Source organism: Rhamphochromis longiceps, linkage group LG16, assembly GCF_057381845.1.
Source record: "Rhamphochromis longiceps isolate RC_006_pf linkage group LG16, R_longiceps_female_GT1.1, whole genome shotgun sequence".
Classification (NCBI taxonomy): domain Eukaryota; kingdom Metazoa; phylum Chordata; class Actinopteri; order Cichliformes; family Cichlidae; genus Rhamphochromis; species Rhamphochromis longiceps.
The window spans coordinates 33504445-33516448 of NC_140572.1; the positions used below are offsets into that span (position 1 = coordinate 33504445).

The following is a 12004-nucleotide window of genomic DNA, read 5'->3' on the forward strand; positions in this document are numbered from 1 at the left end:
TATTTGAAGCTGTCCACTCTCTCCACTGGGCACTCGTTGATGACGGGGGTCTGGTAGTTCCTCTCCTGCTTAGTGCTGAAGTCCACTATCAGCTCCTTTGTCTTACTGACGTTTAGAAGGAGGTTGTTCCTCTGGCACCAGTTCTCCAGATTCCTAATCTCCTTCATGTAGGCCGTCTCGTTGTTATCAGAGATCAGGCCCACCACGACGGTGTCGTCAGCAAACTTGATGATGGTGGTGGAGCTGGTAGTGGCCACACAGTCATATGTGTACAAAGAGTACAGCAGGGGGCTCAGAACACACCCCTGGGGGGCTCCAGTGCTGAGAGTGGTGGAGGCTGAGACATGTCCGCCCATCCTTACTGCCTGTGGTCTGCCAGTTAGGAAGTTGGAGATCCACTGACACATAGATGAGCTGAGTCCCAGATGCTCCAGCTTGGTGGTGAGTGTGGAGGGAATTATGGTGTTAAATGCAGAGCTGTAGTCTATGAAGAGCATTTTAACATAATTCCCCCTTCTAGTGTCCAAGTGAGTGAGTGATGTGTGGAGGAGATGAGAGATGGCATCGTCTGTGGAACGATTTGGACGGTAAGCGAACTGTAGTGGGTCCAGTGTGTCTGGTAGTGAAGAAATGATGAAGTCTCTGACCAGGCGTTCAAAGCACTTCATCACTACTGAGGTGAGGGCTACAGTACAGAGTTAGTATTTTTTTTAAGTACTCATAGTATAAATATATACAGATATGTATTAATGTGCAAATTATGTCTTCCAACAAATTGATGTGTTTCATAAACTTACATTTAATCCATTAAAAATATAGGAATGGGTTTGTGGTTTGTGGAAGCCGCCATGTTCCTCCACTATATTTAAATTCAGTGGCTGGGAAGTATATCAAGGTGGAGGAGGAGAGAGGTCGTAGGCGTTCATGTGCTCGTATAGCTCTTTAATTTCTGCCTGCACTTTCAGACTCAAGATATGAAGCATCTTAACTATGTGTTGTTGGGGAAGGGGTCCCATTCGCCAAAGAAACAAAAGCACAAAGGAAACATAACACCGCCAGCATCTTAATAAAATGTTGTCCTCTTCCTCCTCACCTCAAACTCATCTCCTGAAGTCACGTCACTAACACACAAAACGTGCGATGTATGGAACAGCCCTCGTTTATAAGATTTGGGGGTTTGATTCAAACATAGTTGTCAGTTAAACTGATCCATCCCAGCTGGCGCTGCTGCTTAGCTTTGGTTACTTCCTTCATGGTTTTACAGTGTGTGAAATCTCTCATTCATCAGTGTGTGCACTCATGTTGGATCAGGCTCCTTCCAGGACAAAATGAGCTGCTGATCAAACTGTTCTGATGAAGCTTCTTCATCAAACACGTCACAAAAGTTTGTCAGACTTCAGGGTTGCAAACTTTACCTCCAGTTGCATGCAGTTCCGATGTTTTAGCATGCTTTCTGTGATTTATTCATCAGGTGTGTCCAGAGCAACATTGTCCTGCTCACTCAGGCCTTCCGCAAGAAGTTCGTCATCCCAGACTTCCAGTCCTTCACCTCCCATATTGATGAGCTGTATGAGAATGCCAAAAATCTCACTGGAGGGCAGGTGTGTCCTTAGATCCATGGATTTTTCTTTCTCTCTGCATCATGGTTATAATTTAGCCATTACCATCAGTCTCTTCTCAGGTGCAGTCGAAAGTTTGGATCAGTCGAGCCTCGAAGGGAAAAATCTGCCCTCAGACGAGTTAAAGGGATCTTTGAGGCCGCTGTGAGCTAGCTGTCACTTTCGCAGAAGAGTGCAGGATTTTCACTGACAGCATATTTCTGTTTGCGTCATCTGTTTGGCGCTCGCTGTGAAAACATTCAGGCATTCAAAACAAAGTCAGCAAAGTCATAAAAAGGAGAAATATCGGCTAATATCCCTAAATTAAACGGAAAACTAACAATCTAATAGAGGGCTGTTTACTCCAGCAGGGTTGTAGGAGGGAGGATGTTTGACCTGTTAAACTAAAACAATTTTTAAAAAAGCAGAGGCGAAATTAGTGGCTGTGTTTAGTCAGTTTGCAAACATCCATCTATCAGAAATACAGACTCAGCCCTGGTTATAGTGGTCTGTATTTATAAGGTGTCACATCAGATAAATGACCCGTTCCTTGTTCCTTTGAACAAAGAGGAAATAATCACTAACAAAAGAAAGACTTAAATAAAATATCATCCTAAATTTAAACATCAGTATCAATTCACAATTTCAGTCGCTGCTTCCCTAGCTGTGTTTTCCTGTTTGTAAAAGTCTTCTCTGTAGAAAAATGGCGGCTTCTAAGCCAAACTGGTGCTCTGCTAGACCAGATGAAGACTTTCTTTTTATTTGATAAGAATCTGATCTGATGTTTCCAGCTCATGTTTTTATTCCTGGACTCTTCTAGAGTAGTTTTGCATGATTATTAGTTTAAAGCGATCCTTATATATCTTATATTGGGCCTCTGTGCTAACCTGAAACATTTAAGCCAAGAGTAGAAAGAACTATTTAAAACGGACTCTTTAGAGCTTTTAACTCACAGAAACTACAGGTGTTTGCCGTGTTTAATATGAAACTGTTTTTAAAGGGAGCCTTGTTAGTCTGAATAATAAGAGTGCAGGAAGTGAGCCACTGTCATGATGGTAGCTGAAGGTAAATTAGCATGTTGTCCTAATTTAACTTATTTTGAATGACCGAGGGTGGATTCTTCCTTCTGAGGTTTGTTATTGTGTATTACCAGCTCTGTGTGTGTGCTGTGTGCTGAAGCCTGAGCCTCGGCAGACGTCAGCAGTGTAAGGTGACCTGCCTCCTCTCTCACCTGCCTGCCCTCTCTTTCAGGTTGCAGACTACATTCCTCAGCTGGCCAAGTTCAGCCCCGACCTGTGGGCGGTTTCTCTGTGCACGGTGGACGGGCAGAGGTGAGACGCTGGTAGCACATTAATACTTAATGTTCGCTTAATGGTTCTCACACACTGTTGCTGTGTGAAATCGCCATGTTCAGCTATATGCTGGTTAAATAATAACACAATAATGTTCCAGGAGTGAAGTGAGGAACGCTAACAGGACAGTTTTTACGCATTGTTTTTTTATTAAAACCTCAGGAAACCTGGTTAATGATTCTGAGATGGTGCTGTGTTTTACTCTGTCACCTTCATCTTATCTTAAGATTTTTTAAGACCTAAAGAAAGAAGAAGAAACAGAAGTTTCCACAGCAGATCGGTAAATTCTAACTGCTGTTTTTTGATTGGATTTACCTGTTGATATGCAGTCCTGCACTTAATTGTGGTCACGAGCTGTACAAAGTGACTGAATGAATAAGGTCAAGGATGCAAATACCCGAAATCCTAACATCCTTACTGGAGTCATACTGGGTTAGAATTAGTTGTTAGAGTTGGTGGCACAACCCAAAGAATAGTGATGGTGTTACCTTTGATGTAGTTGCTTTGCAGGCGGGGACTAGGCCTGTGATGGTGATTAAAACACCAGTAAGATGGAGTTAGACTGTTATCAGGTTGCAGTTAAACAAAGTCAAGTTGGAGTTTCATGCAAATTGTTTTTGATAAAATGAACTTTAAATCAATGAAAATCGCAAATCTGTTGGTGTCTGCAAAATCAGAAATCAGAAATTCACATTATTTATTTACATTTAGATTCCAGCCAGAACCTCAAAGATCTGAAACGGAATTTCTTCCACAAATAGCGACAAAGCTGCTAAAGGACAGCAATTTAACTGCAGAATGACACCGAACGCTCTTACACAGGAACGTAATCAGAAAACAAGCAGCTGAGTCGAGTTCAGTTGCTTGTATATATGCTCATCTCCAAAGAGATGCTGACATGTTGAGCTCATCGCACAGACTGATTTAGATGAATTGCAACTTGTTGGTAATCTGCGTTTATAAAGTCAACAGCAGTTATCTGCAAGTCTTTACCAATCTGTGAGAGAATGGTTGCTAGGAGACAAGTTGCAGCCCACCAGGGCGACCTATGCAATCACCTTTATGCTCAAACACGGTCACCCAGAGGTTAACTCTGTTGGACAATTAATCTTCAATTGGCATAGCTCCCTGCAGCAGGTCATTGACAGCAGAAATAAATCATTACAGTCACCAGGCAACCGCAGAAAAAAAATTAAGGTGTTATATTACATTATACGTTATAGTACCCGTTTTAGTGCAGTAATCTTTGTGAAGGTCAGTGTTTATATTTCAGAGAAGCATTAGATTAACCAGTTTGTTTGTTTTTTAATTATTGTATGGCAGTCCTGGTTCAAGCTGGTTAAAACTGTTGATTCTATCCCACTTGTATTTCCCAGAAAAGACAAAACACGTGTAAAGAAATAACCATTTCTCAGTAACTATGTCAGGAGGCGTTCTGATCACCCTGTTCTCTGATTAGTGCTTGTAAACTTTCATAAAAGTTTGTTTAACAAACCTTGACAGTTGTAAAGATAACGGTTTTGTTTTTACACAGTGTTACTTCAGTTTATCGTGCCTTTCCTACAAATTGTGAAACACTCACTGTTTTCACGTGTCTGTTCTGGCTTCTTCTTGTCTCTAATCACTGAACCCGCAGCCTGCGGCCTGCTCTGATAACGTCCTATCTTTATGTTTTTGTTGCAGACATACGGTGGGAGACACTAAGGTCCCCTTCTGCATGCAGTCTTGTGTGAAGCCTCTGAAGTATGCCGTCGCCGTGCACGACCACAGCACGGAGTACGTGCACAGTTTCATCGGGAAGGAGCCCAGCGGCCTCCGCTTCAACAAGCTCTTCCTGAATGAAGATGGTGAGTTGTCTTGGACTTTTTATTAAACCTTGTCCTCCAAGTAAAGCGATGAAGAGCTAGTGCAGGGTACAGGAAGTTGGTGGAAGACTTAAGTGGTAGATATGATGCGAGGGTCAGATGTTCTTAAATCACAATGAGTCAGAAATCCAGCGAAGCAGCCCCCTCGCCTGGCCACATGTCTTGGCACTCTACCTTTTTGTAGGGTTAAAAACATGCAGGCCTATGTTGACCCCCTGAATAGGTGTTTTTTTAACAAGTCTGTGTTAGCTGTTTTTTTTTACATGCCCAAAAAAGCCAGCAAAAGGGGGCGTGTGTTGCTTTTGTGTGTAGGTGTGTGGAAAAACAGTTCAGCTTATTAAACCTCAGTCACATGGCTAATAAAGACTAAGGGCTTCTTTTATCAGGACGTGCGCTTGCATCTCACTGCGATGCTTGATGGGGGAGGCTATCACGGCCTGCCATCGCTGCTCAGCTAGCTGTAGCATTGGTTAGAACGAGTGTGAGAGCTGTGAGTAGTCAGATGCATTGTGGGAGAACACGTGGTTGGGTTGTTCAAAAATGGGCATTTTGAGAGGAAATGCCAGAATCCCCAGGCTGAGGCTCACACTGCAGACATGTCATGGTCACTTCCTGTGTTCTCCCGCCTTCTGCCAGGGCAGCCCTGCAAGGGGATAATGTTGTGTAAGCAGATCACATGACCACAAGGAAATTCAGGTGATGTAAGCGTTCAAGCTCTTTCAGAGATCTGAGGGAGGAAAGTGCTGGATTTATTTTTCACTATGTCCCTGTCCACGCCTCCACACACTCACACAACACTGTAAACACTGCACTCCTCTACAGTAGTAACAACAATAAGTTTTAAACTTGTCCATACATACAGATGGTTCTCACTGGGCTGTGTGATGTACACAGAGTCCTGACGGTTAGAGTTAGATCATCAGCAGCATACCACAGATACAGCAGCAAGTTGCAACACACTTTGTCAGCCCACCAGCACATTCCTGCATTTACAGCTACACAAACATCAACAAGCGGCCAGTTGCCATCAAACAGTCAGGTTGAAAGTTACACTTTAGATACAGTAGGCCGCACTTTTCTTTACACATTACAGCAAAAATCTGCCCTGTGGGTGGTTTTTAGTAGGCCTGGACTGTTTTTTTTCTTAATCTTTGTTAGTCCACTGTATGAACAACAAAAACTTGCTTATAAACACTTAACAGTAGCATTACATATATATACATATATACACAAAACCTACAGAAGTATAGTTCATTTCTTTCTCAGCTCCTTAGACTACATACATCTGTTTTTTTTGCAAGCTACATAGAGACTTGTTCGGTTTTATACTTCAAATCAGATATTGTGACTGTTTCAGCTGCTACAGCCTCCGCTGTGTTTCTCTGTATTATCTTGAGTCAGTGTTTACTGTGTATGCACTTGACCCTCGTGTTCTGATCTGTGTATATGCACAGCTCTCAGGCCGAATGTTTGCACTTTGATCCTTCGTAGCACGCTAACGGAGCGCTCGTTGTTTTGCAGATAAGCCGCACAACCCGATGGTGAATGCTGGCGCTATTGTTTGTACTTCACTCATAAAGGTAAAAGCAGTCACACTTCGTCCTCCTCCTCTGTGTGTTTGTGTTCGTTTACGTCCAGTCTGTGTGTCACTTCCTCTCAAACCTCAGAAAATTCCTTGTAATGTGGGCGTCACTGAGCTGCTTTATCAGTGAGGTAAAATGAGGGGTAATGTAAGGCTGTGGGTCTGGGGGTTAATTAACCTGCTTTTAATGATTTACCTGCCATTTCCTGACTTATTTAACTGATTCTTGTGAAACTCATGATTTTCTTTCCACTGTGTTCTCGTGTTTACGACTGACTCAGTTCGAGATATTTGTAAGTTACTGCCCTTAGGCGTGTGTCCTGTTGTGGTGATTAAAAGTCTCGTTAATCCCTCCTGAAGGACACTTAGCTGCTCCAGCTCACACGCTTCAACCACACAGACTAAAAATAACCTGCACGGAGAGCAAGCACAGGTTAAAATGCACACCTTCAGATTTTATCTCAGCCTTAACGTAGATTCAGTAAGTTTTCTGGTGAGAGATCAAACCAGCTGCAGCTCACAGTCTGACCCCCCAAACAAAGGAGATATTAAACCTGGCTTAAATGCCAGCTTTGTCATAGGCTTTTCCTCTGGCAGAGTTACATTTAAAAACACTTTAAAGCCTTTCAAGTAGATGTTTGACCCCCCTTTATTGTGTCATGACTCACTTTAACGATCGATTGCTGCAGCTTTTTCTGGAGGTGACCTATTTTTTTTCTGTCCCCAGCACTTAGACTTTATCCTGTATGACTAATGAAGTGATTCATCCCAGCTGCATTGATATATTGCCAAAGCTTCAAGGTGTTACTTTTAGTTTTTGTTGGACTTGAGTGGAAGCAGTCCAGAGAAGGAAGCTCTTCAGAGTGATTTGGATCTTTTTGTATTTAAAGGTAGCTCAGGTCTGTGTGTTTTCAGTGACCACATGTTATTGTAACATTGTTCATTTGATCTTTTTTTTCTATTTGTGCTTCTTGTTCATTTTCACCCTGCAGATGAACCGTTTTTAAAGTGACTACACTTTGCCTCGTGATCTGTTAGCTTCACATTAGAGGGACGTTTATCACGCAGCTTTTGCGTCGCGATTGAAAAACAGCAGCTGAGCAAAGGGGAGTGCAGACTCTTAACACTCCTAATTTAAATCAAAGCAGAGGACAAAATTAGTTTAAACAGAGACAGCAGCAGGCTCATTTACAAAAATGCTTTTAGACTAAACGCTGTCTTCTCTCCGGTCCTTTGGTCCCGAACTGAAATAAGGCAGGACTCCACGTTTACGACAAAAATAGTAATCACGTTTATTTACTGAAATTTAAAAAAATGTCTTTTTACAGGGGTATGAATTTTAAATTTAAGTCAAATGAAAACAAATAAACGCAGGGACAAAAGAGGCGGAGAAGGTGAAGTGACACACGGTCATCACATTAGGGAGTTTAGGTGAGTATCTGGGAGACCTGCATGGTAGACGAGCAGAAAGCAAAGAAGAACCGATGGAAAAACCACAGACTTTTTGAACTTTTGAAACAATAAACTTTGCACTGTATTGTAAAATCGTGATTTTAATTAGATTTTGATTAATTGCACTGCAACCCAGAGGCAAAGGCAACTACAGGAAATGTTAATCCCTCTAAACCATTAATAATCTGACCTTTACTTTCTGTAGATGGATGACCAAACATTTGTTCCAACTCTGCTTTATTTGAATTTAATTGCATGACTTTGTGCTTTTAAAGAAAAGGTAGAAAAAGGGAAGAGCTTGGTTTATAACAAAATAAGAGCATCGCAGTAAAAATGAACGAAAAGAAGCTAAAATGAAAACTGAAACATTCGAGAGAGCAGATGCAAGAGTAACAGTCACAAAAATCAGTCATCAGATGGACGAACGCCTGCATGTCATTTTAAATGTTTGAATGATATAAAATAAATCTGCAGATAATCGACTGCTCTGTGTTTCAGTTCAATGACCCTGGTGTTATTGTTGTGTTTCACTCTCTGCTCTTATCAGCTTTGTTTTTAGCTGCAGGAGGAGGTAGAGCAGGAAACCCTGTGATAAAAGCAACCCACAGCTTTTAGCATCAAGAGCTGGATCGTTTTTCTCAGGACCAAAACAAACTGTTTGTTTTGCAGGCAGTTTATCATTCATGTGTCAGAGTCACTAAATGCTTCCTACTGAGCTGGAGTCTGGACATGTTTAGGTTAGCCAAAACACTCTTAAACCAGGGAAAAATAGGCTGCACTGAGTCTCAATTAAATTTTGGCAATAAAAGCCTCCACACATTGTATTTTGACACCTCTGTTATGTTTAAACTGTAAAGCACGGACAGAGACACCCATCAGACCCATTAAACTGCTTCAAAAGTTTGAATTTGCACCAAAATCAGGACTAAATTTTTTTTTTCTCACTACAGTTTGTCCTTACTGTCATGTGACATTACAGCTTTACTAACACCATCAACCCAGTCATGCAAAGCTCTCACACGGGATTTCTTTGAGAAGTCAGAAAGTAATCAGGAATACAAGTAAATAACAATAATTTGGCATCTTAATAAAAAAAAATCTTCTTTACTATTTTCTCTTTTTTTTTTCCTTTCTTTTTTTTAAAATAATAAGTTCAAAAATTTATGGATAACGATAATAATTATATTTTATCACTAAAATACAGTTTAGATTAAAGAGCTTTCACATACAGGTGGATTAACAATTACAGAAACATAAAGAATCATTTAGATAATTATAATACTGTTAATTGAGGGCAGCTGTGGGTTCCAGCTTACATTGGGTTTAAGCCACAAATTTATTTATTTTTTTAAAAGTAAAGTGCTGAATATTATGCATAAAAACTGTTTTAAAAAAAGATGAACTTAAACATTTGGAGTCAGAAGTTACCAGACTTGAACAGGAGCATAAACTGTATGGGTGCAGTGCACAGATAGCTGCTAACCGCTGAATAACATTCAAATAAAATCCTCTAATTTCACTCATCTAAACTGCACCATCCTTCCTGGATGGTCTGTTAGTACAATTAACTGCTCAGCCGCCATTTTTATTTGAATTAAAGAGACTCCAAGAGCACAAACACAGGCTGAGGTGAAGCCTGGGAGACGACTTGCTTATATCAGGCTCCGAACATTATTTCTGCTGTAAAGTTGATTTAACGCGGAAGTCTGCAGGGACTGGCTCGCTGCTTGAGTCGGCCTCAAGTGGACGTTAGTGGAACTGCAGATTTTAACGCTTCAACACCGGCTTGGTTGAACTCGCTGCTTCTTGAATCATAAAACTTTTACTGAACATGTCTGGACTCCGGCTCTGCAGGCACGCTCGAGTTAACATTAACCTCACTAAAGTCTGAGCTGATCAGGTTCTGTGTTTTTGAACCACCATGTGATACAAAGAGGACTTCCTTAGACGCTCACAGCCGTCAGACAGCTTCAGTCACAGCTTTCTTACTAATTAATGATGCAGTTTGAAGTCCTCAGGCCTTAAACTCAAACTCAGAACATGTGTCTGTGTCCACATCGGCTCATCAGTGTCTCTTTTTTTTTAAATGTGTTGCTTTTGATTTTGATTTTAACTGTAAAGCCGTTGGTGAGGTTGCACAGTTAGCCTTTAACCTTCGGTGGGGAAACCCGCCGTGAGGAGCTTGCCGTGGCAGTATGCCCCCAAACTGTTGTTACATGCTGCTTGAAGGCTACATGTTGTTGCTGTTTTTGTATGTTGCATATTTTGCAGACTTAGGAACTGTGGGAAATAATGACTGCAGCAGCAGGTCAAATGACGTTGGTAATTTTTTCTTCCTTTTCCATATCTATCTCCTCATTCTCTCCCACTTCCCCTGATCCTCTTCCTCTCCCTTCTCTCTATTTTTTTTATTCTCCTCCAATCAGCTCTGTAGAAACTTCATGTAGTGACTCTTTAACATCTCCATCAGTGCCACAGTTTTAAAACTCTACAAGTAAAGTTAAAACTGGTGCTACAGCACTTTAAATGTGCATGTGTGGCCATGTTCTTTTGTTTTGTTTTTCCTTTGCTGTGTTTTCTCTGCGGGACATCAGCGAGCTACAAGCTGTGACGAAGGCCAAACCTCCCTCCCTCTTCACCTCAAATATACACACACTCACACACCTGCACAGTGTTAACTTATAATACACACCTGCCTGCATACACCCACATCTTGCAGACTTACTGTAGAAACATGCACACAGTCAGGAATGTCATACATATTAAAAACAGGTTTGACTGTTTGGATTGGAATCAGTGAGATGTCATGAACACGTCTGCTAAGTCTCCCTTCAAACTTCCCTCTTTGTAATCTATCCGCAAACTGATTGCATTAATAGTTTGAACTCTTGGCAAAGCTCGTGTGATTTTTACACTTTATTTGTAATCAGATCTGTTCATGCCTGCTAATTATGTAAATCTAGTTGGTCAGAATTATCATTTATCATTTTATAAAATCTTTTGTGATGTGCTTTATCCTCTGAGATTTCTCTCTATAAATGAACCGTGCTAACGACTCTTTATTTTGTTTTCTCCGCAGCAAAGTGTAAGCAACGCAGAGAAATTTGACTATGTGAGTATTGGTCAGAGCTCTGACCCACAAGTATTTAAAGTTCATTTATATTTTCTTTGTCAAGGTGTGATTCGTTCATCTAACAACGTCATAACCTGATGTTAAAATGTGAAATAAATCTTCTTGGACACTTTATTAGGTACACCTTTTCAAAGCACAACTCTCTAATCAGCCGGTCTGCTTCGAGCTGATGCATCAATATAGAACAGTAGCTCAAATAACACTTACAGTTACAACCAAAGTATGCAGAAGAGCATCTCTGAGCCTTGAACCAGCTTAACCAGCTCAGCTACTGCAGTGGAAAACCACACCGGGTATAACTTCTGTCAGCTAAGAACAGGAAACTGAGGGTACACTTCACACAGACTCACCAAAACTGGATATACCAGATTGGAAAAATGTTGCCAGGTCTGACGAGATAAGACTCTATTTCTGCTGTGGCAGTCAGACGATAGGGTCAGCTGTGGGATGTGGTAGAATGGGAGATTCACATTATGTATGTACAGCTGATAAATCTGCAGTAACTGTGTGATGCCATCAAGTCAACATGGACAAAAATCTCTTGTTGAATCTATGACATGATAAATAATGGCAGATCTGAAGGTGTACCTAATAAAATGACCAGTGGATGTATAAAAGCGACATTGCTCATTTGTTTCAGACTCCTCATTTTGAAGGGTCAACCTGAGCATTCGCTGCCACCAGTGTTGGTCAAGTTACTTGAAAAAAGTAACTAATTACTGATTACTTCCCCCAAAAAGTAATCTCGTTACTTTACTGATTACTTATCTTCAAAAGTAATTAATTACTTAGTTACCTTTTAAAAACACAATTTACAACCTGAAGAGGTGATAAAGCGATAGATCTTTCAGCCCAATTCTACTTTTTCTACATAATCCATCATACAAAATGTAATCAAATGGAAAAGTCTCTTTTTTTTAACTTGTTTTATCAGTTTTAATCTTTTAACTTTATGCATCAAGCAAAAATTTAATTATATGCAACATTCTCTGACTTGAATAAATTAGTTTAACATTTAAACC

The 12004-nt window shown here is 40.8% G+C and overlaps 1 protein-coding gene across 3 annotated transcripts in view; it reads left to right on the forward strand.

The window, feature by feature from the left end:
* Positions 1–12004, forward strand: part of LOC146651519 (glutaminase kidney isoform, mitochondrial-like) — a 40456-nt gene that overhangs the window by 9404 nt on the left and 19048 nt on the right. For all 3 annotated transcript variants that reach the window (XM_085384996.1, XM_085384998.1, XM_085384997.1), the window contains exons 4-8: positions 1472–1601; positions 2850–2929; positions 4634–4797; positions 6337–6395; positions 10929–10961. In XM_085384996.1, the coding sequence (XP_085241122.1) occupies positions 1472–1601; positions 2850–2929; positions 4634–4797; positions 6337–6395; positions 10929–10961 (466 nt within the window). The remainder of the gene's footprint in view (positions 1–1471; positions 1602–2849; positions 2930–4633; positions 4798–6336; positions 6396–10928; positions 10962–12004) is intronic.